Genomic DNA, 27,100 nt, shown 5'->3' on the forward strand with positions numbered 1-27,100 from the left:
CAGCGCTGCCAGCGGGACCCCCCTCACCCCGCGCCCCTCACCCCGCGCCCCTTACCCCGCTCCGCCGCCCGCGGCTCCCGCGGCTCCTCCGCGCCCGCCGAGGGCTCGGTCCTGGCAGCCGATCCCATTGGCACGGGAGTGGCACAGGGATGTCCTGGCATCCGATCCCATTGGCACGGGAGGGGCACAGGGATGTCCCGGCTCGGTCCTGGCATCCGATCCCATTGGCACGGGAGTGGCACAGGGATGTCCTGGCATCCGATCCCATTGGCACGGGAGGGGCACAGGGATGTCCTGGCATCCGATCCCATTGGCACGGGAGGGGCACAGGGATGTCCCGGCTCGGTCCTGGCATCCGATCCCATTGGCACGGGAGGGGCACAGGGATGTCCTGGCAGCCGATCCCATTGGCACGGGAGGGGCACAGGGATGTCCTGGCAGCCGATCCCATTGGCACGGGAGGGGCACAGGGATGTCCCGGCTCGGCTGCGGGAGGAGATCCGCTACCCCGCTCTGTTTCCTCTCGCTGCTCTTCACCCTGAGCGCTCCAGCTCCTCTCCAGGTCTCAGAAGGAGGCGAGTCCCGGCAGCCGCTGGAATCCAGGTGGATCCGGGTGGGTTCAGGTGTGCGGAGGGTTTTGGGCAGAGCCGCAGCGCTCGGATGCTGCTGCTGGGACAAGGGGTGAATGGTCTGTCCTGGTCGTGATTTGCGGTCCCTGAAGGTGACTTTGGACTGAGCCCCACCAAATCACACCGAGCTCCTCTGCTCCGGGAGAAACGTGAGATTTTGGGTCTGAACAAAACACCTGGGTTAGGGAAGGCTTCAAATTTATAAAAAGCAAAACAAAATGAAAAAAAAAAAAAAAAAAAAAAAAAAAAAAGAAAGCCCCGCGGCTGTTCCCCGAGTGCTGCTGTGTCACTGCCCCGCAGTGCTTAACATTACTGCTGATAACATCCGGTAAGTATTGATAATAATTAATAATGCTCATTTATGGCCGTGCAGGGGCTGGGAAGGTCTCAGCTCCTCAGAACCCTCAGGTTCAATCACAGTGTCACAAAATTCCTGGGGACAACAGCCGGGAGCGGCTCCTGCTCGGGGTTTGTACCGCACGCGGTGGGGCGAGCGGGACCGGAGGTTTTGGGGGAAAAAAGAGTTCGGAGCTTTCTGAGGAAAAAGGAGCTCGGAGCTTTCTGGGGAAAAAGGAGATCGGAGCTTTCTGGGGAAAAAGGAGCGGCTGTGCGGCTCCACGGGCCGGTCCCTTGTCCCGGGGACACCGGTGGCGTTCGGAGCGCGGACATCGCGACCCGCAGCCCTTCTGGCCACGCCCATTCTGCCGATTCCCCGCCCAGAAAACGCTGACCCCGCCCAGGTCCCCGCCCCGCCCTTTACCCCACCCTCACTCCGCCCCTTCGCCCTTGGCCACGCCCCAAGCCCCGCCCACCGACTCACCCCAATTTAAAGCCCCGCCCCTCGACCCCACCCCGTTATTGACCCCGCCCCCTGGTCTTGTTCCCGCCTGTCCCCATCCCACAAGCGGCGTCCAGGCCACGCCCCTCAAACCCCACCCCTCATTCATTGACCACACCCCGGCCACGTCCATCATTCCTTGGCCAGGCCCCCAAACACACCTCTCATTAATTTAATGTGTCAGTCATTCCTTGGCTACGCCCCCAAACAACCATCAATCATTGGCCCCGCCCCATGTCAATCATTCCCTGATCACGCCCATCACTCCTTGGCCACACACCCCGAGCGGTGGTGGCGCCCCCTCGCGGCCAGCTCAGGCATTTTTTTCCTTTTTCCACACTTTATTTTCTCCCCTCCCCTTTTTTTTTTTCTCCATAAAAATTTATAATAAAAGCCTTCCTCTCGCGCTGTATACAAAATATTCACTCTACCGAATAAATAAAACACGAACGTCTGGCGGGCAGGATGTGACCTCGAAAAGGAAAACCAGCATCCATCCATCCATCCATCCCCCCAGTCCTTCCCTACCCCAGTGAATTCACACAACAGCTCTCCCTCCCCCACATCCCAGCTCCACAGAGGACGGTGAGGATTCACCTGGGAGGGAGGGATTCACCTCGTACCTGGAAAAGAAAAAGCTGCTGCTCACCAGCTCTGAGCAGTTCGTACCCAAACCTGTGGCCAGACAGGACCAAATCCCAGAGGAATTCTGTGCTCACACAGGGAATATCAGTAACAGCAGGTAAGGGATGCTCTTACCCAGACCAGAACATCCATTGCTGGTCTGACACATGATCCTGACACAGAAGAAGCCAAAAAAGGCAATTTTGGAAAGATTTCCTCGTCCTCCTGCTGCTTGCCCCATCTCTCATTATAAACCCCAGCTCTGTGCCCCTCTGCTTTATCACCTGGGGGCTTGAAATGAAGAATTTAAGGCCTTCCCCACCAAACCCCTTCACCTGAAGCTCAGCATGGAAGCACTTTAGGCACTTAAATGATCAAAATCATTTGAGCATCAGAGCAGCTTTGTGCAGGGCAAACTCCTCACATTTACATAAGAAATATTAAAAATAGAAAGGGCTTTTCACTCTTGGGTCGGGGGAGAATTTATTCAAGCCCATTTCTGGCAATAGGATTTAGTCCCCAATCCTTCCTGCTGCAGCCTGCAGTGGACAGAGCCCGGGGTAGGAAGCCCAGACCCCAAAAATCGTTTCTGGAAGTGGTTAAGGCACTGCCAAATCTGTCCCCAAAACAGCTGCAGTCAGCAGGCAGCCTGGCTGTGGGAAAGGGAGGCTGGCAGGGCTATAATTTGAGAAGAACTAAAACGAAAACAGTGACCCCTGACGGGAAAGGGACGATCCCAAACCTTTGAGGGCCCGGCTCAGACAGCAGGGGAGTCACCCAGCCTCCCTGCCAAGGGACAGGCTGACAAAACCCTGCCAAAATAGCAACACTTCACCCTCCAGCCCGACCTCACAAGTGCCTCTGGCTGCCCACACACCTCCACAAAAAAATAAAAAATAAATTAGTCACAGCTAAAAACAGCTGGTTTAGGCCAGGCAGGGTTGAGGACTGCTGGGGTTTGTGCTCTAGGTCTGAGCTCTGCCTGCTCTGCCTCCCTGCCCCAGGACTGAAAACCCCTCTGGGCACAGATTTCCCTTGGAGGGGTCTGAGAACAGGCGCAACAATCTGGATCCTCGAGGGAGAGAGCAAATGCAGGCACTGAGGTGAGGAGTGAGAGGTCACAGTGACTGAGAACTGTGTGAAGAAAGGTAAAAACAACCATTAAAAAAAAAAAAAGCTCAGAAGTTCTCTCTATCTGATGCAAGCCAGTACATAGGTAAAGGTTAAGTCACCTTTTGGAACTGGTCCTAATGGGATGTGCCTTGTTTTTCCCATAACAAGGCACAGTAACTTTTCCCCTGGATGGTTTTGGGTCGAGGTGGGGAAGGACAGGAGGGCAGAAATGTGGGTGCACCCCCTCAGCCAAACCTTGGCCACCTCACTGCTTTTTTTTTCCCCAGGAAATCTCCTCCCAGTGTCCCATTTGCTGAAATATTGCTCAAGAAGTTGGGTAAAACCACAACAGGCAGGAGGAGAGGGCACAGCTGGAGGTGGAGCAGAGGCAGTGGCTGCTCCTGCTCAGACCATGACCCGTGAGCAGAGGAAACCCCAACTCCCTCCCCCTCTGCAGAAGCCCTTTGGTGCTGCCGTGCCCTGCTGCCCCTGCTGAAGGCACCTTTGGAAAGCCCTGAGCACCCAAAGCCTCTTATTTACACCTGAGATTAACCCCGTGCTGCCCAGCCCCAGCAGCGTGGGGACCAGTGCCACCCCAGTGCCACCCCAGTGCCACCCCACGGGCACACAGAGCCAGCTCTGCCCCCCGGTGTCACACGGAGCACTTGGCCATGTCACCCTTGTCAAACACGACTTTGGTGGCGAAGTAGATGGCGAGCAGCCCGAGGGCAGCCGCTGACACCATGTAGGCGGTGACAGACTGGGTGAGCTGCACGATGGAGCCCATGCAGAGCGAGGGCAGCACCTGGGACAGCAGGAAGGCGCTGTCCAGGATGGCCAGGTCCAGGCAGATCCCGCGGGCAGCGGCCCCCGGCTCCGGCTCCCCCACCACGATCCGCAGGGACACGTCGCACCGAGCAGAGCTGGGGGGGGAGGATGGGGCTGAGGAGGAGGAGGAGGAGGAGGAGAAGAGGCTCCCAGTGTGGCCATTCTGGTAAGGCAGCTTCTGGCTGGACAGCAGCCCCTTGGAGAAGGCGGATTTCTTGTCCAGCAGAGCGGCGTCTTCCTCCTCTTTCCTCTTGTATTTGTGCAGAAATACCTGTGGGGAGGAGGGAGGTGTGTGAGGAAGGAGCCTTGTTTTTGTGCAAGAGAGCGAAGCCAGAGCTCTGTGTGTGTTCTGGGGAGTGCCAGCCCCAGCCTGGCCCAGTCAGATGGGCTCCAGCAGCCAGGCTGGCTCTCCAAGGCAGCCCTGGCTCACCTGGAGAGCCCAGCCAAGCAAAGCCAGCCTGGGGACATTTCCTGCTTTGTCACCTCCTCACTGGGTGCCCAAGGAGCCTGAGCTGAGCCCAGCCTGCCATCAGCTGAGGCAGGGTCTGCTGTGGGGTGCCACACACCCAGGGCAGGGCAAGCAGCAACGTTTGGGGTTTGTGGGGTGGGGCACTGGGAACCCAAACCCAGAGCCTGGCACAACAGCCATTTCTCATCTGGGATGTTTAAAAGTGCCACCAGCTGGGACACAGCAGTGCTGGGAACTCAGGGAAGGGCTCTTTTCTCAGCAGCAAACCTCAACCAGGCTGCTCCATCCCTGCAGCCAGGGACATGGAGAACCAAAATCTTTCCCCTCTCACCCCTGTCTGCCTCGCTCTGCTCGAGCTGTGAGGTCCCTGCCGTGTTCCCACAGAGCATCTGCTCACACCAGCAGCCCATGGGCAGCTGTGCCTCCCTCCCTGCACTCCCAGCCTTTGGCAAAGCCTTGGGAACGTGGAGTTTGGGTTTTGTTCCATTGATAAAACATCCATGGGAGATCCCAGCCAAGCTCAGCTCCTGCCAAGCCGAACATTCCCTCACCCCCTGCTCTGCCAGGACTCCTGGTGCCAATTGGGATGGGTTGTTCAATGGGAACATCTGGATGCCTGTGGTAACAACTCCTACTGATTGCACGGCACAGCCAACCACTGCCCTTGGGATGAAAGAGCTGCTCCCAAACCACAAATTAATTCTGCATTTGCAGCACAGGAGAAACTCCCAACTCAGGAACCTCCTAGGACTTCTCCACAAGGATAACATCTGTGGGACAGGGTTACGAGCTTTTGTGCTGGTGTCACAAGTTTCACAAGGTTTATTTTTCTTGGAGCTAAGGGAATAGGAAGAGCTTTGGGTTTTTATTCTACTGTGGATGAAAACTGGAAAGCAGGACTTGTGAGGGCTGGAAATCCTTGAGGCTGGCAGAGCTGCAGAATTCACATGTGGATAACTAAACCAAACCAGTATCCCTAAAATATGGGAAAAATATAAAAATATTCAGGGCCAGGCTGCCCTGGAGCAGATCCCCACCTGTTTGTCGTGGTGGTAGAGGGATGCCAGCGTGTAGGGCAGGATCTGCAGGGCAGAGAAGGTGAATCCTGTCAGGGCAGCCGAGATGGTGACCACGGTGACACTGTGGGACAGGCACATGACACAGGCTGCCCCAGGGAAGAACACCACGCTGGCCAGGTACACTGCCCGCGTCCCAAAGTGCTTCACCAGGCGGTCCATGATTGTCGAGAAGAAGATGGAGGTGATGCACTGCAGGAAGAGCCCCAGGCTGCCCATGCGGACACCTGATGGGGGGAGAGGCTGAGGGAGCTGCCCTGGCTGCCCCCACACACCCCCTCAGCCCCAAACCCCAAAAACGTCCTTCCCTCGGCCCCAAATCCCAAAAACGTCCTTCCCTCGGCCCCAAATCCCAAAAACGTCCTTCCCTCGGCCCCAAACCCCAAAAACATCCTTCCCTCAGTCCCAAACTCCAAAAACATCCTTCCCTCGGCCCCAAATCCCAAAAACATCCTTCCCTCGGCCCCAAATCCCAAAAACATCCTTCCCTCGGCCCCAAACCCCAAAAACATCCTTCCCTCAGTCCCAAACTCCAAAAACATCCTTCCCTCGGCCCCAAATCCCAAAAACATCCTTCCCTCGGCCCCAAATCCCAAAAACATCCTTCCCTCGGCCCCAAATCCCAAAAACGTCCTTCCCTCGGCCCCAAACCCCAAAAACGTCCTTCCCTCAGCCCCAAATCCCAAAAACGTCCTTCCCTCGGCCCCAAACCCCAAAAACGTCCTTCCCTCAGCCCCAAACCCCAAAAACATCCTTCCCTCGGCCCCAAATCCCAAAAACATCCTTCCCTCGGCCCCAAACTCCGAAAACATCCTTCCCTCGGCCTCAAATCCCAAAAACATCCTTCCCTCAGCCCCAAGTCCCAAAAACATCCTTCCCTCGGCCCCAAACCCCAAAAACATCCTTCCCTCAGTCCCAAACTCCAAAGCATCCTTCTCTTGGTCCCAAATCCCAAAATGTCATTCCCTCTCTGTCAGTCCCTAACCCCAAAAATATCCTTCCCTGTCAGTCCTAAAGGCCAAAAACATTTTTCACTTGGTCCAAAACCCCAAAATATCCTTTCCTCTCTATCAGCCCCAAACCCCAAAACTATCATTCCCCCTCCTTCAGTCTCAAACCCCAAAAACACCTCTCCCTTTCTGTCAGTCCTTAACTCAAAAAACATCCTTCTCTGCCAGTCCCAAACCACAGGACATCCCTCCCTCTCTGCCATCCCAAACCCCGGGACATCCCTCTCTCTGCCATCCCAAACCCCGGGACATCCCTCTCTCTGCCATCCCAAACCCCGGGACATCCCTCTCTCTGCCATCCCAACCCCAGGACATCCCTCTCTCTGCCATCCCAAATCCCAGGACATTCCTCTCTCTGTGCCATCCCAAATCCCAAAGACATCCCTCCCTCTGCCATCCCAAACCCCAGGACATCCCTCTCTCTGCCATCCCAAACCCCATGGACATCCCTCTCTCTGCCATCCCAAACCCCAGGACATCCCTCTCTCTGCCATCCCAAATCCCAGGACATCCCTCCCTCTGTGCCATCCCAAACCCCGGGACATCCCTCTCTCTGCCATCCCAAATCCCAGGACATCCCTCTCTCTGTGCCATCCCAAACCCTGGGACATCTCTCTCTCTGTGCCATCCCAAACCCTGGGACATCCCTCCCTCTGCCATCCCAAACCCCAGGACATCCCTCTCTCTGCCATCCCAACCCCAGGACATCCCTCTCTCTGCCATCCCAAACCCCAGGACATCCCTCTCTCTGCCATCCCAAACCCAGGACATCCCTCTCTCTGCCATCCCAAACCCCAGCACATCCCTCTCTCTGCCATCCCAAACCCCAGCACATCCCTCTCTCTGCCATCCCAAACCCAGGACATCCTTCTCTCTCTGCCATCCCAAACCCCAGGACATCCCTCCCTCTGTGCCATCCCAAACCCAGGACATCCCTCTCTCTGCCATCCCAAACCCCAGGACATCCCTCTCTCTGCCATCCCAAACCCAGGACATCCCTCTCTCTGCCATCCCAAACCCCAGGACATCCCTCCCTCTGTGCCATCCCAAACCCCAGCACATCCCTCTCTCTGCCATCCCAAACCCCGGGACATCCCTCTCTCTGCCATCCCAAACTCCCCAAGCTCCAGTAGGCACAGACAGCCCTGCCAGCCTCAGGGAGCAGAGCAGCATCACCTGAGCCCTGCCAGGATGGCACCAGCCACCCCCAAACCCTCTCTCCAGCCTGGGCACCCCACTCCAGCCAAAACACCATCCAAGCAAACACCACCCCTGCCGTTGGAAATCACTGTTTGCCCCTTCCTGCTGCTCCTGCCCCAGGAGCTGTCACCTGCTGCTGAACCAGGATCCCCTGTTATCTGATGCCAGAGGCAGCAGCAGAACAAAGGCAAGAGGAATTGTGCTGGAGCCAAGGCAAAGTACAGAACATGCTCTGAACTGCTGTATCCGGTAGCAATCCGGACCTTACCCTTTCACAAAGATCTCTCAGATTTCAGGGAATTAAAACCATTAACTCTTTGGAGCAGGGATCATTACTCAACACATGTTTCTATGACAGCCAGCACAATGGAGGGCTGACCTGCTGCGAGCTAAACAGTGCAAGTGTTAAATAATAATTAAGCTGCCTGTAAGTTAAACAGACACCCAGCACAAAGGGGCAGTGTGCTGCAGGGCCCTGCCAGTGGAAAACAGGAGGAGGGCCAGGAAGGTGCCTCCAGAATAAAGAATTTGGATTAGGGAGAGGAAGAGAGTGGTTAGGCAGGGAGGCAAGGCTCTGCTCTGGAATTCCAGCCCCAAAAACCTGGGAATTTAAGCACTGAAAATCTAGGAATTCCAGCCCAAAAATCTTGGGAATTTTAAGACCCTAACCCTGGGAATTCCAGTCCCAAAATCTAGGAATTCTAGCCCAGAAATCTTGGGAATTTTAAGACCCTAACCCCTGGGAATTCCTGCCCCAGCAGCCAAAATGGGCCAGCAGGTAACACCTGTGAGCAGGTGAGGGGCTGCTGGAGCAGAGTCCTGGGTTGGGGATGTGGCAGCTCCAGGCTGGTGAGCAGCACCAGAGCACTGGAGAGGGGCTGAGAGCTGGAGAGCTCCCAGAAGAGCTGGGAACTGGGATCTCCCTGCCAGGGGCACAGCCTGGCTCTGCAGGGATGGGAGCAGGAGGGCAGAGCAGTGCCAGGAGCAGGCAGAGGCAGCTCCATCCTGCTCCCTGTGCAACCTGCCAGAGGTTCTGCCCCTCCACAGCCCAGCCCCGGGCCAGGGCTGCCCTGCCAGATCTGTGCTGGGAACAACCACCAGGTGTTTCCCAAGCTGTGCCACGGGAAAATGTTCTTTCCTGACCCACCTGCAGAAAGCCAAGGTGGCTGCAGTTGGCTTTTGTGGGTATTCCTCTGGCTTCCCTGGGAGGTTTAAGACCCCCTGGCAGGGTCCCCAAAGACCCCTGAGTGAGACCCTGATGTCTCAGGTGCTGAATTCCAAACCCTGAGGAAAATTACCAACACACAGGGAATGGAAACAAGCCACCAAAATTAGTAAACTGTAAATTAGGTTGTTAGAACGTAGATAAATAGACTTCTGGGAATGTTTGTGATAAGGGACACGTGGCCAAGATGGAGAATTTGGGGTGTGGATATCTCTTCCTCCTTCTTCTCTGTGTCATCCATGCTGGGTGACATGCTGGCACTTTTAGATTGGATGGGGTCAGAGCTGGACCGTTTAACAAAGTCGTATTGTATTGGAAAATAATTGTAAATACCTAGTAGGTAATTTAGAGTATAAAAGATAAGTCCTGCCTCTGCCAGGCAGATTCTAGACTGCTGTTCGCTGGACAAAGCATTCCTGAGATAAGGAACAATAAACAACCACGAAAACCTCTAAGAACAGCTCCTGCAACCTCTCATCAGCAGGTATCAGAAACAGCTGGGCTCCAAACCACCTGCATGTCCTGCAGAGGTGATCTCAGGTCTGAGGAGACACCAGGGGCCCTGACAGCTTTTCGGATGTTCTCCAGAGAACGTTCCCAGCCCGGGGAGCGCCCGGCTCCCCCTCACCTTCATCGTAGTGCCGCCTGGCCTCCGAGCCCGGCTGGGCCCTGGGCACGCCGTGGTACAGCCCCTCCCCGACAAAGTCTGTGTAGAAGAGCATGAAGGTCATGAGGGCCATCCAGCTGCAGAGCTCGGCCACGAAGAGGCGGCGGATGGCGGCGGGGACGCGGCAGCGCGGGCCGGGCAGGCGCGGCAGCAGCGAGCACAGCCCGCGGGCGGCCTGCAGCGCCGGCCGGGCCTGCAGCGCGCAGCAGCGCCGGGCCCGCTGCCAGCAGCACGGGGACACCCCTGGGGACGAGTCCTTGAGCGCCGGGCCCTCCGGGGCGTCCCCCGGCGCGGCCTCCTCCGTCACGAAGAGCGTGGCCAGCGCGCAGCCCAGGAAGATGAGGGCCAGCAGGCTGAAGAGGCAGCTCTCCTGCCCGCCCAGGTAGGGGGCCAGGAAGGCCCAGTCGATGGCCGGCAGCAGGTAGCCAATGCAGCCCCCCAGGCTGACCATGAAGGCGTACATGGAGAAAGCCTGGCGGCAGCTGTCCGGCTCCTGGAACAGGTCGGAGAGCAGAGCCTCCAGCGGGGTGAAGCACACCTGGCCGCAGAAATCCAGCAGCCCCACGCCCAGGATGAGGAAGGCGATCTCCAGAGGCCGGGGGTTGAGCGCACACAGGCTGGCCAGGCTGCTGGCGTGGGGGATGACGAACAGGCTGAGCAGCACCCCCAGGCACAGCACCCAGATGAAGGGTCTCCTGCGGCCGTAGCTGCCGTGCCAGTGGTCGCTGGCCGAGCCGATCAGCGGCACAAACACCAGCCCGAGCACGGGGCCAATCCCTGGGGAAGAGACGGGGAGTTACAGGGGCGCAGCTGCTCTGTGTGCACCCCAAAAAGGGATGGTTGGCAGGGTTGGGAGGTTTCCAACTCTCGCTGCCCTTACTCACCCCCACCCTCCACACCGCAAGGTTTAAATAAAAAACCACCTCGAGAGGTGACAGAAGCTGCCTACCCAAAACCATGGTCATGAACTTCTCCTCCACGCCCACCTCCAGCAGCAGGGGCGGCACGTAGGTGATGCCGGCGGCCAGGCACACCTCCAGCCCGAAGGTCAGCGAGTTGACCAGCAGCAGCTGGCCCCGGCGGCTCTGCAGGGACATGCTGGCCCAGCCCCCGGGCCCTCAGTGGCACAGGGCTGTGTCCTGCCAGCTGCAGAGCTGCCAGGGATGCCCCCCAGGCGAGGACTGGAGCTTCCCTTCCCGGGCTGCTGGGGACATGCTGCTTCCCATTTTATCAGCGAAGGAACCGTGGTGTTTTCCTCCTCTCGAGGGATGTGGGGAGAGCAGGCAGGATCCCGGTGCAGGCTCCCCCTCCTGCTCACAGATCTGGTCTGTGGGGAGACAGCGTTAAACAGGCTGGGAAGGGTGAAACCAGGGGCCACAGGGACGTGGCACTGCTGCAAGGGACTGTCCCCATCCCAGCGGGCTGGGAGAGGGGCAGCTTGAAGGACGAATGCTCCATCCCTGGCAGGTTTTGTCCCCGAGGGTTTGGGAAAACCCAGTCCTGCCCTTGGGGATTGAAAACCTCTCCATCCTGTCCAGCCTCCTCCAGGTGGCAAAGAAAGGATTTGGGGTCTCCTCTCCCAGGGAAATCACTCAAGAGCCCCCTCCAAGACCAGGGGAGTGCCTGCAGCCACACGGGGTCACCTCCAGAGCCCCCCCGCCCTGCCTGATGCCCAGGACACCCTCATGCTGCTCCTCAGGCTCCTGGGGAAGCAATTCCACCCAAATCCCACCTCCAGCCCCGGGATGGGGCACAGAGAACAGATGGTGCCTCCGTGGAGTTTCACAAACAAACCTGACCCACTTTAGCCTCATCTACCAGCGAATGGCAATTACCTTACTCATTAGCCTGAGTCATTTATTTGCCCTGTAACTGCTCCCTTCCCTCCACTTCCCCGGAGGGAGGGGCAGGGGCCGAGCAGCAGGGAGCAGACACCCCTCAGCTCCAGGTGATTCCAAGGTCCCCAGCACCCAGCCCAGCAAGATTTGCTCCAAACACCTCGGGGAGGTGAAATCAGTGTCCCCTGAGCTCAGGAGCTGCCAGTGCCACTCCATAAACTCCCATTATTCCCCTTTTGGGACCCTTCCCCTCCCCTCAGCTGCCACAGAAGATCCCTCCTTTCAACAACCGCCAACATTTAAACCAAGGCCAGGCAGCAAACGGAGGGGGAGCGGCTTTGCTTTAATCCCCTGAGGCGGCTTCAAAGCGGCCCCAGGCGGGCTGAGCATCCCGAGCGCCCCGGAGCGGGGAGAGGCAGCGCCCACCTCGCCCAGATGTGGCTGAGGCACGGGATGTGCCAGCCTGGCTCGGGCAGGAGGGGCCCAGCTGGATCCCAGCCCCGGGATGGGGAATAGAATCCCCAGCTCCAGCCCCAGGGATGGGGAATGGGAATCCCGGCTCCAGCCCCGGGATGGGGAATAGAATCCCCAGCTCCAGCCCCAGGGATGAGGAATGGGAATCCCAGCTCCAGCCCCAGGGATGGGGAATGGGAATCCCAGCTCCAGCCCCAGGGATGGGGAATGGGAATCACAGCTCCAGCCCCAGGGATGGGGAATGGGAATCACAGCTCCAGCCCCAGGGATGGGGAATGGGAATCCCAGCTCCAGCCCCAGGGAATCCCGGCTCCAGCCCCGGGATGGGGAATGGGAATCACAGCTCCAGCCCCGGGATGGGGAATCCCAGCTCCAGCCCCAGGGATGAGGAATGGGAATCACAGCTCCAGCCCCAGGGATGAGGAATGGGAATCCCAGCTCCAGCCCCAGGGATGGGGAATGGGAATTCCAGGTCCAGCCCCAGGGATGAGGAATCCCAGCTCCAGCAGCACAAACCCAGGTGCTGTTCCCAGAATCACCAGGCAAAATGAACCCAGCCAGCATCACTCAGTTAAACCCCCAAGGGGTGCAGTGTCCCCTCTCTGCTGGAGTCTGGGGTCTGGAGAACTCAGAGAGGGGGAGTTATCCCAAAATAAACCCCAAACATCAAGCAGAAGCTGCCTCACACAGATTAAAAATTGTTTTTTTCCCCCTCTTGCTGCTGTGACAGAGCACTGGGGAGGCAGCAGGGATCTGTCCACCTGCCTGAGAATTCCAGTTTGGAAGCAGAGCTGGATTTCTTATCTGCAGGTAGGAACAGACCTGGCTTCCCCCTCCACACTCTCTGAGGGCTTTAACAAAAAAACAAGTCCCTGAAGCAATAATCATCAACAGCCAGAGATGAGAAGCCTTGACTGCAATAAAGCTGTAGATAAAACTGCAGCAGACAATGATGAACTTCCCTGTTCCAGCTGAACTTTATCCCAATAACCATTAATTACTCTTTTAACTTTCTCCACTGAATAGAGCCAGGGAAAAGACACCCCAGTGCTGAGCAGGAAAATCACCTGAACTGATTTGTGAGGGGCTGCCAAAGGGAGATGTGGGAGGCTCAGGGAGCCAGGACTCACCTCGTGCCTGGCAGGGCTCCCTGCAGCCCAGCACGAGCTGCTGCAGTGTTTGCAGGGCAGCAGAGGTGGAACCCAGCACAGGTTTGGTTTCAGGGCCCTCCCTTTCTCTGATTCCTGTGGTGTTATTAACACCACCCCATCCTGTGCCCTGCTGGCACCCCTCACAGCCTGCTGCCCAGAGGAAACCCCAGCTCTTTTTGCCCCAAAATTTTGAATTTTTGCCCAAAACCCCCCTGCTATTCACATTTATCACCCTCCCTAACTGGTCTGCTGGTGGCTCCAGCAGAGATTTAGGATGTGGGGTTGGTATTTTTTTTTTTAAAGCCAACAAGATGTCCCTGTGGATTTGCAGGTGACAGGCTGGCCCTGAGTGACCAAACCCCCTTTCCTCAAACCCCTAATCCAATTTCCCAGGGGGATTTATCCCCTGGACTGTTTGGCTCTGGAAGGAGCCAGGAAAATCCATCTCCAGCTGGGAGTTACAGTCACCCAGGGGAGGGGGCAGCACCCTGCCCATCCCAGATCCCAGAGGGAATTTGGAGACTTTTCGCAGCCCCTGCTCCAGGTGACACTGGCACTTCTCACCCTTCAGCCCCATTTTCCCCAAATTCCCACAACAGGAGCAGGAATTGTCCTTTCCTCCTCAAGGAGCACCTGGACAAGGGTAACAGCAGTGCCCAAAAAGGGAATTTTGGAGGTTTCCTGCACTGGGGAGCAGAAGGGAGCCAGATGTGGAGCTTTCCCACAGCTGCTGCTGGAGCTGCCGTGCCAGGGGACATCAGCTGCTGCTCTTCCTCCTGCCTCCCCAGGGAACACCAAACCAGCTCCAAACCCACAGCTTTTTTTGTTTTTAAAGCTTGCAAACCCAACTTTCCCTCCCCTTTCCCTGCAGAGAAAGCCCCACCTGGCAGCCAGGTACGAGGGCAGGCCCAGGGCAGCAGCACAGCCCTGCTGGACAAAGGCAGCAGAGAGGAGGAAGCCAGGGAAGATTTTAGGGAAAACCAACCCCAGAACACCTGGAGAAGGTGGATGTGAAATGCACTGATGGACACTCACAAGCCTCTGCTCCCCCCAATCTCCTAAATCTTCCCAGCACAGAGGCTTAGAGGAAATCACATCTCAGCAGTGCTTAGAGTGAAGAGTGAGGGCTGCTTATTTTAAAACTAAAATGTGGGTGTACTTACATGGCAGAGAAAAACTCATTTATTCCTGGAAGAATCCATGTCCTGCTGCTGGTGCAGAGGGACCCAGAGGTGATGTTAAATGCTGCAGGCTTTGATTTGCAGTGCTGTGCACCTCCTGCACAGCTCAGCACACAGCACTGGTCAGCAGCTGAGGACTGCACTCAGGGGGAGGGTGCTGAGGTTTCCCAGAGAATCCACAGCTGCCACATCCCTGGAAGTGTCCAAGGCCAGCTTGGAGCAGCCTGGGATAGTGGAAGGTGTCCCTGCATGGGGCAAGGGAGAGGAACAAAATGAGATTTAAGATCCCTTCCAAGCCAAGCAGTTTGATGATTTTATTATGAATTATTCATTATTAATTACCTTATTTAAAGTATTATTAAAAATTTAATTATTATTAAAATTAATTTTCTTAGGAATTCCCATAGGAATTCCCTTAGGAAAGGCAGTCCTCAGGTGGGGCTGCTCCAGCCCAGCAGCCCCCAGGTGATTCAGGCCCTCACCTTCCCTGCCCATGCCAGGTTTGGCACCCAGAGAGAGGGGAAGGCAAAGGGTTCCCATTCCCAACATGACATTTCCAACCCTCCAAGGGGCTCTTTATGAATTCCCTGGAAGCCCATTTGGAAGAAAGGGTGGGAGAGAGCTGAAGGGGAGAGAGCTCAGGAGCTGCCAGGGCCTTTCACAGCTATCAGTGTCCATTCAGGGCTGCTGAATGGGAAATGCACCATGGAGAATAGCTCTGGCAGCTCCTCAGAGGGGATGGAAAACTCACCCGACCTCTCCTGACCCCGTCCCCAGCCCTCCTCCCCTCCCAAATCCCCTTGACCCCATTCACAGAGCAGGGAGAGTTATTTGGGCTCTCTGAATGAACTCCACGTTTCCTTTGAGCCCATTCTGAGGGAAGAGCAGCAGTGCTGGAAATCCTCCCTGGGGAGAGCAGGAAGACCCAGGGCAGGGTCCAGCAGCCAGGACCTGTCAATCCATGGCAAATGGGAGATGCTGCAGCACCCAGAGTCCCAGGAAGGGCAGATGACAGCCCCAAATTCCACAGGGACACCCTGGATTTGTCAGGACTGGGGGTGGTTCTCCCTCTGCCCTGCAGCAGCCACAGGGGGATCCTGCTGCTAAAATCCTCAGCTAAAAATCCCTTTTGTGCTCCTGAGGGATCCCTGGCACAGACACAGCCCCGTTTGGGAATGGACAGCCCAAAGGGAATGTTTGCCAGGCTGGAGAAATCCCTTCACACTCCTTGCAGGGATGCTTTAACCTCCTCCCACTGCACAGAGCTGAGCCCAGGCTCCTGTCCCCCAGCCTGCAGCCCCCTCCGGACCTGCTGCTGCCAGGAGCCTTCCTCCCAGCAAAGAGCAGCAGTTCCAGCCCCTCCTCCTCCTCCCGGCCCCAGCAGGAGCCTGTCTGACTGACGGGGGCACTGACTCAGCACAGCCACGCTGACACCCCTGGAGCTCTGAGGGACAGGAACGGGCCCAGAGCCACTGCAGAGCCAGAGCTCCACCTCTGCCAGCCAGGCCAGGAGCTGGGCACAGCTGGAGAGAGGGGCGCCACAGCTGGAGAGAGAGAGAGGCGCCACAGCTGGAGAGAGAGGGGGAGCCACAGCTGGAGAGAGGGGCGCCACAGCTGGAGAGAGGGGCGCCACAGCTGGAGAGAGAGGGGCGCCACAGCTGGAGAGAGAGAGAGGCGCCACAGCTGGAGAGAGAGGGGGGCGCCACAGCTGGAGAGAGAGGGGGGCGCCACAGCTGGAGAGAGAGAGGGGGTGCCACAGCTGGAGAGAGAGAGAGGCGCCACAGCTGGAGAGAGAGGGGGGCGCCACAGCTGGAGAGAGAGGGGGGGTGCCACAGCTGGAGAGAGAGAGGGGGTGCCACAGCTGGAGAGAGAGGGGGGCGCCACAGCTGGAGAGAGAGGGGGGCGCCACAGCTGGAGAGAGAGGGAGTGCCACAGCTGGAGAGGGGGGGAGCGCCACAGCTGGAGAGGGGGGGAGGCGCCACAGCTGGAGAGAGAGGGGGGCGCCACAGCTGGAGAGAGAGGGGGGCGCCACAGCTGGAGAGAGAGGGAGTGCCACAGCTGGAGAGAGAGGGGGGCGCCACAGCAGGAGAGAGAGGGGGCGCCCCGAGTCCTGCAGCCAGCAGGGACCTCATCAGGGGCACCCCAAAAATGAGTTCAGGCCAGTGGGGATGGGGTAAAAAGCCCCAGTGCAGCCCAGCTCAGTGCAGAGGGACCAGTAAAGCCCAGCTCAGTGCAGAGGGACCAGCAGAGCCCAGCTCAGCTCCAGAGGGACCAGCAGAGCCCAGCTCAGCTCCAGAGGGACCAGTGCAGCCCAGCTCAAATGCAGAGGGACCAGTGCAGCCCAGCTCAGCTGCAGAGGGACCAGTGCAGCCCAGCTCAAATGCAGAGGGACCAGCAGAGCCCAGCTCAGCTGCAGAGGGACCAGTGCAGCCCAGCTCAGCTGCAGAGGGACCAGTGCAGCCCAGCTCAAATGCAGAGGGACCAGTACAGCCCAGCTCAAATGCAGAGGGACCAGCCGAGCCCAGCTCAGCTCCAGAGGGACCAGCAGAGCCCAGCTCAGCTGCAGAGGGACCAGCCGAGCCCAGCTCAAATGCAGAGGGATCTCCAGCCTGACCTGGAGGAGCCACACTGGGATTTGTGCTGGTGCACAAGGTCTGGCACAGTTTTACCCTCTCAGGGCATCTCCTCACCAAACCTCATGGAGCAGAACTCCCAAACTCCTGAACACAAGCAAAGAAACCCCACAGAGCCCAGAGCAGCTGCATTTCAGCCCACGAGCCTCAGCCCTGCTGGTCACGCTCCCTGGGCGGGTCAGCTCTGCTGCAGCAGCTCCAGACAAGCTTGGCTGGCTCCACAGCAGAGCCCAGCTTTGTTTGGCTGCTGCACGACCCAAGCTCTTGCTTTTATTCATGAGAGGAGCAGGAGGGGAAATGAGATGATCTGCTTCTGCTTTTCACTCATTTCTGCTCTTTAAAGACTGCACCCATCACCCTGGCACTTGATCCAAATCAACCTCTCCCCCAGCCTTTCTTCTCCACTTATTATTATTTTTTTTTTTTTAAGGCAGAAGAATCAAAATGTAAATTGAACTGGAAAAGGGGAAAAAAAATAAAAAGCCCCCTCCAGGTGCCCCCTTCTCCTCTGTGGGGACAGGCACAGATTATATCCAGCACCACATGACCAGGGCCTGTATTTATGTGTCAGAGTGTAAAACCCACCCTGCTGAGCTGCCTTTTCTCTGCCTGGGGCTGGGGGCTTCTGCTCCAGCGTCTCCTCAAACAGCCCCACAAAGGGGATTAAGGAGAGCCCCTCAGCCCTGCAGAGTAATCCATCAAATTATCCCTTGTTGGCGTTGCTGTCCTCTTCAGGGGAAAAAAAAAAAAAAAAAAAAAAAAAAAAAAAGTGGAAAAAAAAAAAACCTCCTCCAAAAGCTTTTAAAGGCACTGAAATTACACTTGAGCCTGAAACACTCCACCCAGCTGCTGGAGGCCACAGCACAATGGGCTGGTTGTAAAGGGAACCCCAGCAAGTGAGGAGCAAGGAAAAAGGGATGGACACTTAAAAAGGGCAGTGGGCTCCCCAGGGCTGGAGCCCCACAGCTGCTGCAGACCCCCCATTCCCAGCAAGGCTGGCTGGGCATCCCAGGCACCCCTGAGAGGGGATTTGGGGCTCTGGGGTGGGTTTGCTGTGCCCTCACATCCCCACAGATGTTTGCACTTGTAGGGGAGATCCAAATGGCTCCTGCAGGGAAGGCAGCACTGTCCCCACTGTCCCCACAGCCCTGGGGCTGGACAGCCCCTAAAACCCCCAGCAGGACTGTCCAGGGCTCGGGGCATCTCCAGCAGAGACCCCCAGGCAAAGCCAAGCCAAGCCCCACTCACCAGAACGCCAGGAGCACTCGGAATCTGCTTTTCCTGGATGCACAGGAGCTGCTCCCCAGCTCCCTCCAGCAGGGAGGAGCCCTCCCTCTGCCCCAGCCCTGCCTCAGCAGGCACACGGCATCTCCTGCCTTGGCATTGCTGAAATCCTTCAGGGAAATCCTCAGCCTGACAGGGACCACAAAGTGCTTCCCCCAGAGTGCAACTGGGATAGAAGAGAAGAGCAAAATGTGGCACTCAGAGCACCCAGCTCAGCACTGAGCACACCAACACAAAACCTCTGAGCTGAAACCACCAGTGCTGAGTGAAACAGAACCCCAGTGCTCTGCTGGGGCTGGGAAAATGGGAAGTGAAACTGGAACTTGTTCTCAGGGGACAGCTGAGCCCAGCTCGGGCTCCTCTGGGGCTCTGCCCATCATCTCTGCCTTTACCTGGCCCTTCATGGGGCCAGAGGAGGTTTGGGACTGGCTTTGGGGTGGAAAGGACAGTTCTGGTGTCTGAGCAAAACCAGGGGAAGAGCAAAGGCCAAGGCTGGACATGAGGCTGCAAATCCAACCACGGAGCAGAGCAGGAATAAACTGGAGTGTTAGGAGGGATGAGGAGTGTCCCTGACCCCAAACTGTGCCCACAGACAAATTTCACCCCACACTGAACTCCAACCATCCCTGCTTTTGCCACGAGCCTGGTCCTTGGGGTTAAAAAAAAGGAACAACCCAAACTCTGCAGAGAGCAACAGGCACAGACTTGGAGCTGCAGGTTTGGGGAGCCTGACCTTGAGCTCTTCCTCAGAGGAGCCTCTTGGAGCCCTGGACCCCCAGCACTGATGTGGGCCCTGCTGCAATCCCATGGTTATTTTTACATCTCCTCATGGCAATTTTCTGCTCCTCTATCCCGTTATTTGTGTCCCTGCCAGAGCTGACAGATCCCCCAGCCGCCCCTCTGACCTCCCCTGGCAGGTTGGGGGGTTTCCCCCCCTCTGGTTTCTGTCTGTAAAATGAGGTCATGGCTTTGAAGGAGACAAAAGAGCCTTTGCAGGGTGAGGAATAGCCCTGGGACAGCTGGGAGGGCTGAGCCCCAGCACTCCCTGCCCAGAGCTCAGAACAACCCCTGGTGTCCCTGGCATGGGAATGGGCACAGGGAATGGGGAAAAAAAATAAATAAAGGGAGAGAATGAAGCAAAACTCTCTAAAATATTTAAAACTGGGAGTTGCTCTGAGATCTCCTTGTCCCCCCATCCCTGTTCACCCTCTCAGTCCCCCTGGCCATGGAAGGGAATTTACAACATCCCAAGGGACTTTCTGTCACAGCAGCACCCTCTGCCAGAGGGGAAGGTGTGCAGGGAATAAAGGGAACTTTCTGGGCTGTTTTAAGGGGAAAATCCACAGCTCAGAGCTGTAAAAAAAAAAAAAAAAAAAGCAGTTTCACGTGCCCAGGCTGTGCCTGCAGCACATCCAGCCTGGGGTTAATGAGGGCCCTCAGATCACTGCCAGAGCACAGGGAGACTTTTCCTTATCGTGACAGACCAGCTACCAGGCCTGGGTCTGAAAATGGGAGATTCCACGATTTAATTTCTGCCTGATAATTGCAAAGATAAGGAGCAATCAGATTTTTATTCTCTAAGGCATGTAAGTTTTCACTGGAAGGTCTTGATGGAGAACTTCAGAGGCTTTTTTCTTTTCCCCCTTCTCACTATCAGTTTAATGTTCTAGGGGCTCACAACATGCAAGGATTTAACACTCACCAAAAAAATACAGCAGGGAGGAATATCTGGAAGGGAAATATTCCACTTTTTTTTTTTTTTTTTTTTTTTTTTTTTTTTTAAAAAAGAAGCCAGGGCTCAAAGCTGCCATTTCTCCAGGAGGTGAACAGAGAACAGGAACCTCAATCCTATTTTGAGCCCTGGAAAGAACATCAGCCCTAAATTATTAACTTTTTACTAATTAGGGGTTCAAGTTCAAAGCTGCCTGGATCCCTCTGAGCAGGGATGCTGAGGGGCTTTTTGTGGCGCAGGCACAAAAGGGAGAGAGCTCTGAGAGCTGAAATCACTCAGGTTTTGCTGTTAAAACCCCAGAATGGTGTTTGTGCAGCAGGGACTGAGCAGGGGCAGCATTTTCTCTCCCTCTGGCTGTTATTTGCTGGGGTAAAGTTCAGAGAGGCACAAAGGGAGCAGAGGCAGCTCTGATCTCCCTGCCTGGGCACATGGCCAGGGCACCTGGGGCAGAGCTGGCCCAGGGCTGGTGCCCAGCACATCCCGGGTGCCACCAGCCATGCAGGGGGCCACCTGTGCCCAGGGGGTCACTCTTTGGCCAAAGGGGGTGATCCTGTGCCCAAAAAGGGTCATCCTGTGCCCCAAAGGGGGTCATCCTGTGCCACCAGCCCTGGCCACGGGCAGGGATGCACGGGAGGATCTGGGGCAGCACGAGCAGAGCCTGCTCAGATAAATCCCCCCTGGAACCACCCAGCACATCCTCCAGCCTGACTGGAGGCTGCTCAGGCTGCAGGAATTTCCCCTGAAACAATATCCACGGGCTGGGAAGATTTAATGGCTGGGAAGTGTCCGTCCGTCCTTGCTGCCCTCCCTGCACTCGTCCCCGTCCCTCCTGCGCTCCCGTTTGCTCTGCACGCCCTGAGCCCCTCCAGCCCCGCTCCCTGAGCCGCTCCCAGAGCCCCTCCAGCCCCGCTCCCAGAGCCCCTCCAGCCCCGCTCCCAGAGCCCCTCCAGCCCCGCTCCCAGAGCCCCTCCAGCCCCGCTCCCTGAGCCCCTCCAGCCCCGCTCCCTGAGCCCCTCCAGCCCCGCTCCCAGAGCCCCTCCAGCCCCGCTCCCTGAGCCGCTCCCAGAGCCCCTCCAGCCCCGCTCCCTGAGCCCCTCCAGCCCCGCTCCAGCCCCGCTCCCTGAGCCCCTCCAGCCCCGCTCCCAGCCCCGCTCCAGCCCCGCTCCCTGAGCCCCTCCAGCCCCGCTCCCAGCCCCGCTCCCTGAGCCCCTCCAGCCCCGCTCCCTGAGCCCCTCCAGCCCCGCTCCCTGAGCCCCTCCAGCCCCGCTCCCAGAGCCGCTCCCTGAGCCCCTCCAGCCCCGCTCCCTGAGCCGCTCCAGCCCCGCTCCCAGCCCCGCTCCCTCAGCCGCTCCAGCCCCGCTCCCAGAGCCGCTCCAGCCCCGCTCCCAGCCCCGCTCCCAGAGCCGCTCCAGCCCCGCTCCCTGAGCCGCTCCAGCCCCGCTCCCAGAGCCCCTCCAGCCCCGCTCCCTGAGCCCCTCCAGCCCCGCTCCCTGAGCCCCTCCAGCCCCGCTCCCAGCCCCGCTCCAGCCCCGCTCCCAGCCCCGCTCCCTCAGCCGCTCCAGCCCCGCTCCCTCAGCCCCTCCAGCCCCGCTCCCAGCCCCGCTCCCTGAGACCCTCCAGCCCCGCTCCCAGCCCCGCTCCAGCCCGTCCGTGTGACCAGCGCCCGTCCAGCCCCACTGACTGCTCAGCCGGCCTTGGCCAGGGCACAGCAGCCTTTTGTTCTCCAGCTGCCCCCGGAGCACAGGAATCGTTTGTGACAACATTCCCAAATCCATTGGAATCGTTTGTGACAAACATTCCCAAATCCACTGGAATCGTTGGTGACAAACATTCCCAAATGCACTGGAATCGTTGGTGACATTCCCAAATGCACTGGAATCATTTTCCACAGCATTCCCATTCTACTGGAACTGTTTGTCACCAACGTTCCCAAATGCTCTGGAATTGTCAACAATGTTCCCAAATACACTGGAATAGTTTATCACACCATTCCCAAATGCTCTGGAATTGTTTGTGACAAATATTCCCAAATGCTCTAGAATTGTTTGTCACACCGTTCCCAAAAGCTCTGGAATTGTTTGCCACACAGTTCCCAAATGCTCTGGAATTGTTTGTGACAAATATTCCCAAAAGCTCTGGGATTGTTTGTCGCACCATTCCCAAAAGCTCTGGGATTGTTTGTGACAAATATTCCCAAAAGCTCTGGGATTGTTTGTCGCACCATTCCCAACACAGGGCACACAAAGCCCTCCTGTCACAGCCGGTACCTGGCACCGCAGCCCTGCCACTGTCACCTCCTTGTCCCTTTGTGCTCTCTGCATTTATCAGCCGCCCGCGACCTCCGAGGAAGCGCTGGCCCCGTGACCACAACAACCCTTTATTCTCTCTGCGGCTCTGAAGGGAGAATTTGGGAACTCTGGCAGAATCCAGAGCGAGGTGGTCACAGGGAGAGCACCAAGAGGACAGCTCAGGTCCTGGACGTGACCAAAATCCACTTTGGGTGTCTCCTCTCCAGTGACCCCACAGCCCCAGGAGAGGGGAAAGAACAGGAAAACACCCTGGGGCAGTGGCAGATCCTGCCAACATTCCCAGGCTGATGGAAAAGGCACAAAAGCACCTTCGGGGATAAAATCACTCACAAGGTCCAGTTCAGGTGAAGGGGTTTGGTCACACCCAGTTGAAATCCCACCCAGAGCTCATTCATCCTAAATTAAGAGCAGGGAATTGGGGCACAAACCCGAGCTGAGGTCTGATCCCCACCTCGTGCAGATTCAAGTCAGATCCCAGCAGGATTCATTCCTAATGCTTGGGAAGCAAAGTGAGATCCAGGGATTTTCTGGCATGCCCCATTTCACCCAGTCTCAGGCCATAAATCTGAGGCAGGATTTCGGTGCTGCCCACAGCTCTGTGCACGTTATTCCTCCCTGAGAACACGAATGTCTTCTGAGTGCTGACAACCTGCACGGGTCTGAGTCACTGCACTCATTATATTTCTGCTTTTCCTGCAGACAAACCACCACGGAGAACTTCAGCTCCCAACAAAACAAAGGTGGGAAAAAAAAAAAAAAAAACCCAAAACAGCTCCCTTGATTGAAGGGAAAACTTTCACACCTCACAAACCAGCCCCAGAGCCCAGCATTGTTTTAGGTTGCTATTTTCAAATAAACCTCATCACTTTGCCACAGGCCAGAGTGTTCCAGCCCTGGCAACGATGAGAAATCATCTACAAGTCACCAAAAGCTCTGAAATCCTCACATCAACAACAACCCCGAGGTTTCCCTGGATGAAGGACAGGGCCAGTCCTTGGGATGTGGGCTAAGAGAACTTTTAGCTCATGTGCAGCAACAGAGAAAGGAAAAAACTGTTCAGAGCTGGAAATGAGGCACCTGCTCCTTGCTGTGTGTGTTCCAGCCCTGAGACAAAGGAGCCTTTGGGACCACATTCCTCCTTATTTTGCCAGACAATATTCACGGGGGTCTGTTTCTCCTCTTCTGCAGGCTGGCAAAATGTTAAGCAAATATTTGGGAACGGCGAGAGGAACTGACATTTTAGGGTATGAAAACAAGGAGGAAGGGCACAAACTGGGGACCTCCAAGGAGCACCAGGCAGGCAAACAGGAATGAGATGGTGGCCTCAGAGTCCCACTCAGATCTGTTTTCTGAACAAGCAACCCCACAGCTCGGTGGGTTGGGCACAGCAGCAGCTTCTGCAGCTCCACGACACAGGATCAGCTTCTCCCAGCAGAGAGGAACAAGAGCAGCACGAGGGACAGTTTCACATCCTCAGTCTGAGATAACTGAACCCAGAACTTCAATAATCCTGCATTTTACTGCTTTCCTGTTACTCTCTTTATGGTGAGTGCAAGATTGCACAGATCCACGCTCGACCACCTCACAGGGACAGTTTTAAAACTTCCCTCTGCTTTTTAAAAGCCAGGATTCCCCCCTGAGGGTCTCCATCCCCTTCCCCAGTTCTCACACAGCAGTCTGGGTGTCTGACACTGAGCAACCAGAAACCAAGAAATCAGCACTGAGAGGAGCTGGCAGCTGCTCACGAGCTGCTCATGACTCCCTTGCTCCACACTCAGCTTTGATCATGGGCTGAACAGGCTGAGGGGTCACAAGACTTGCCAGGGTGGCTGTTTGGGCTGGGGTTTGGCTGTTTGGGCTGGGGTTTGGCTACCAGGAGCTGTCCTAAACTGGTTGCCTGCTCCTTGAGCCACAAGGCACCATCACCTGATGGAATTATTTCCAAACAGAGGAAATCCAGCCCATTTTGGGTTTCTGTGTCTCCCTCTCCGTCCCCTCTGCTCCTACCAAGGTTTTACCCCAAGCACCACCTCCCATCCCTCTGCTCCTTTCCCTCCTGGCTCCCTCAGAGCCCCAAATCCACCAAAAACCTCCCCAGATTTCAGCCAAGTTTTGCTTTGGTGCTGCCTCAGCCAAGACAAGGAGACAGCAGCACATAAAAGAGCACCTAAAATCCCACTCCAGGGGACAAACCAGCTCAGAGCTCCTCTGGAAGGCTCAGCCAAAAGCACTGCCAGCCTCTGAAGGGAGCACACCAGAGGAGGGAAACAGACCCTGAGCACGGCACTGAGGTGATTTTTTTATTTCTAATGCACTCCCAATCAGCCAGGAGAGCCCAGCCATCACCCTGAGCTCCCTGCTGAAGCTTTGGCTGAAAAGAGAGGAAACTCAGGGAGAAAAAACCAAAAGCAGCCCTCCTCCCCTCCCCAGCACTGCCACTTGAGTGCTCCAGCGAAATAAACAGTTTGGGGAAAAGGTTACCAAGAGTTTATGCTAAACATCATTTCCTAGGGACTCTGGCAAAGATAAAGTAGACCCTGGGCTGTATTTTTTATTTTTTAACTCAGGGATCAGGGCAGTGATTCCAGCCTCTCCCACCGTGGATACAGCACGGACATGGACAAAAATCCACGGATAAAAATGGATTTTGCTGATGGGGGAGTTGGGAGCACATTGAGGCATCTCCAGCTGCTTTACTCCGGGGATGATGGGCTGTGAAACAGGGATGGAGCTGCTGCCTCCAGGCTGGTTCTGCTCATTCCAACACCTGGGTCCTTTCACTGGGACCTCGTGAAGAGGACACAGCACCCACAGAAGTCACTGAATTTGGGGAATGTCCCCAAAGCAGCCACAGCAAGGAGAATTTCCTCCATAAATCCCAAGATTGGTTTATACCCTGAAATACAGGGATTTATATCCCCTGTAAAGCTCCCATTTAACTTGCTGTTAATTCTGGAGATTCTTATTATCCATATCAAATTTCTAATCCTTTTTTCCCTCCCAAATCCTATAAGCCAAGCACTCTTGGCTTCCACGATGGTCTGTGGCAAAACAATCCAGAGTTTTAGGCACAGCCTGGCAGCCCAGGGTTGGCAATCTGGCTCCAGTGCCACTCCCCACGAGGAGAAGCAGCTCTGGATGATGCCAGAAAGTTCAGGCAGCATCACATATTTGAAAGGAAAAAAAAAAAAAAATAATAAAGAAGGAAAATTGCAGGTGGGGTGAATAATAGAAAATGTTTCAGGGCTGGTACACGTTTTTCAGGAGTGTCTGCATGACTTCAGTGCCCAGGTCATTTGGGTACTTTTGAAGTTGTTACTCATGTTCTATTTCTATAAATTCGGAGATATTCTCATGTTACACACATAAAGGCTGCTCTCCTGAACCACATCTAGAACCAGAACAGGGGAAAAGTGGGATTTTGAGCCTGGCCACTTTCTCTGTGCTGCTCCTGAGTCCAACAGGTCCAGGTGAGCACCAGGAAAGCTGCTCCTGAATTTTGTGTGAAAATCGAGCATCATGCCAGGTCTGGCCATCACCAGCATAAAATTAACAATTTTCTTTTAGTGCTTCTCCCTTCCTCCTAAAGCTGTCATCCGTGGGAAGACAGACGAGGCTGGCTGTTTATGTTTATCATAAACAACGACAGCGTTTTACCACCAAAATCTCGAGTGCTGCCAAAGCCAGGAATCCCTGGAATTACCCCACGGTGGCATTTGGGGACGGCTGTGGAGGCACCACCCAAGCAGAACCTCGCTGGGGTTCCGGCTCCACTGACCTGTCCCTGCAATCCTCAGGATTCCCGCCAGTCCGTCCCGCTTCCCAAACTCTGCCCGCTCCCAAATCTCCAAACCAGCGCGGTCCCCGCCGATGTCGCTGCAGGAATAAGTTTGGGAAGAGCTCCGTGCGCTGTCGGGGAGGACAGGACACCCTCGCACAGCCCCACCTGCGGGGAGGGTTTTTTTTTGTTGTTTTCCCGCAGCAGCTCCAGCTCAGGAGCATCAAACCCCGAGCGCTTTCTCCTCCGGCAGCGCTGGGTGCTGGCTGCGAGTGTGACCCCCAAAGCCGCCGGAACCCGCGGGGAGGCAGCAGGAGCCGCATCCCGGGGCGGCCGCATCCTCCCCGTGGCCCCGGTCCGGTCCAGCCCGGCGCCCGGTGCCCAGTGCCCAGCCGTACCTCTGCCCAGCCGGTGCCCAGTGCCCAGCCCGGTACCCGGTACAGCCGTACCTCCGCCCAGCCGGTTCCCAGCCCGGTACCCGGTACAGCCGTACCTCTGCTGCATCCGGTGCCCAGCCCGGTGCCCGGTGCCCAGCCCGGTACAACTGTACCGCTGCCCAGCCGGTGCCCAGCCCGGTACCCGGTGCCCAGCCCGGTACCCGGTGCCCAGCCCGGTACAGCCGTACCTCCGCCCAGCCGGTGTCCAGCCCGGTGCCCGGTACCCAGCCCGGTACCCGGTACAGCCGTACCTCCGCCCAGCCGGTGCCCAGCCCGGTATCCAGCCCGGTACAGCCGTACCTCCGCCCAGCCGGTGCCCAGCCCGGTACCCGGTACCCAGCCCGGTACAGCCGTACCTCCGCCCAGCCGGTGCCCAGCCCGGTACCCGGTACCCAGCCCGGTACAGCCGTACCTCCGCCCAGCCGGTGCCCAGCCCGGTGCCCGGTACCCAGCCCGGTACCCGGTACAGCCGTACCTCCGCCCAGCCGGTGCCCAGCCCGCGCCTCCGCCGCCGTTTAAAAGCGCAGGTTGGGCCCGGCAGGGAGCATGCGCTGCTGCGGGCGGAGCCCCCCCGGGCCGCCCCCGCCCCGCGGCCGCGGAGCCG

At 56.9% G+C, this 27,100-nt stretch overlaps 1 protein-coding gene across 3 annotated transcripts; it reads right to left on the reverse strand.

Annotated features, from left to right (window-relative positions):
- Positions 1 to 1,818: 1,818 nt before the first annotated feature.
- SLC45A3 (solute carrier family 45 member 3) lies at positions 1,819 to 26,869 on the reverse strand. 3 transcript variants are annotated; one of them, XM_056511642.1, is made up of 7 exons: positions 26,797 to 26,869; positions 26,060 to 26,157; positions 14,306 to 14,568; positions 10,629 to 11,006; positions 9,641 to 10,456; positions 5,539 to 5,804; positions 1,819 to 4,303 (listed from the first exon to the last, which is right to left on the reverse strand). In XM_056511642.1, exons 4-7 carry the CDS (start codon positions 10,774 to 10,776, stop codon positions 3,857 to 3,859), a joined length of 1,677 nt encoding a protein of 558 aa, XP_056367617.1. In that variant the 5' UTR covers positions 10,777 to 11,006; positions 14,306 to 14,568; positions 26,060 to 26,157; positions 26,797 to 26,869; the 3' UTR covers positions 1,819 to 3,856. The 3 variants fall into 3 exon arrangements, with proteins under 3 accessions (XP_056367617.1, XP_056367618.1, XP_056367619.1); XM_056511643.1 differs by lacking the exon at positions 26,797 to 26,869 and adding an exon at positions 26,748 to 26,763; XM_056511644.1 differs by lacking the exons at positions 26,060 to 26,157; positions 26,797 to 26,869 and adding an exon at positions 18,205 to 18,432.
- Between the last annotated feature and the right edge of the window lie 231 nt (positions 26,870 to 27,100).

Source organism: Oenanthe melanoleuca, chromosome 26 (genome assembly GCF_029582105.1).
Source record: "Oenanthe melanoleuca isolate GR-GAL-2019-014 chromosome 26, OMel1.0, whole genome shotgun sequence".
NCBI classification, from domain to species: Eukaryota; Metazoa; Chordata; class Aves; order Passeriformes; family Muscicapidae; genus Oenanthe; species Oenanthe melanoleuca.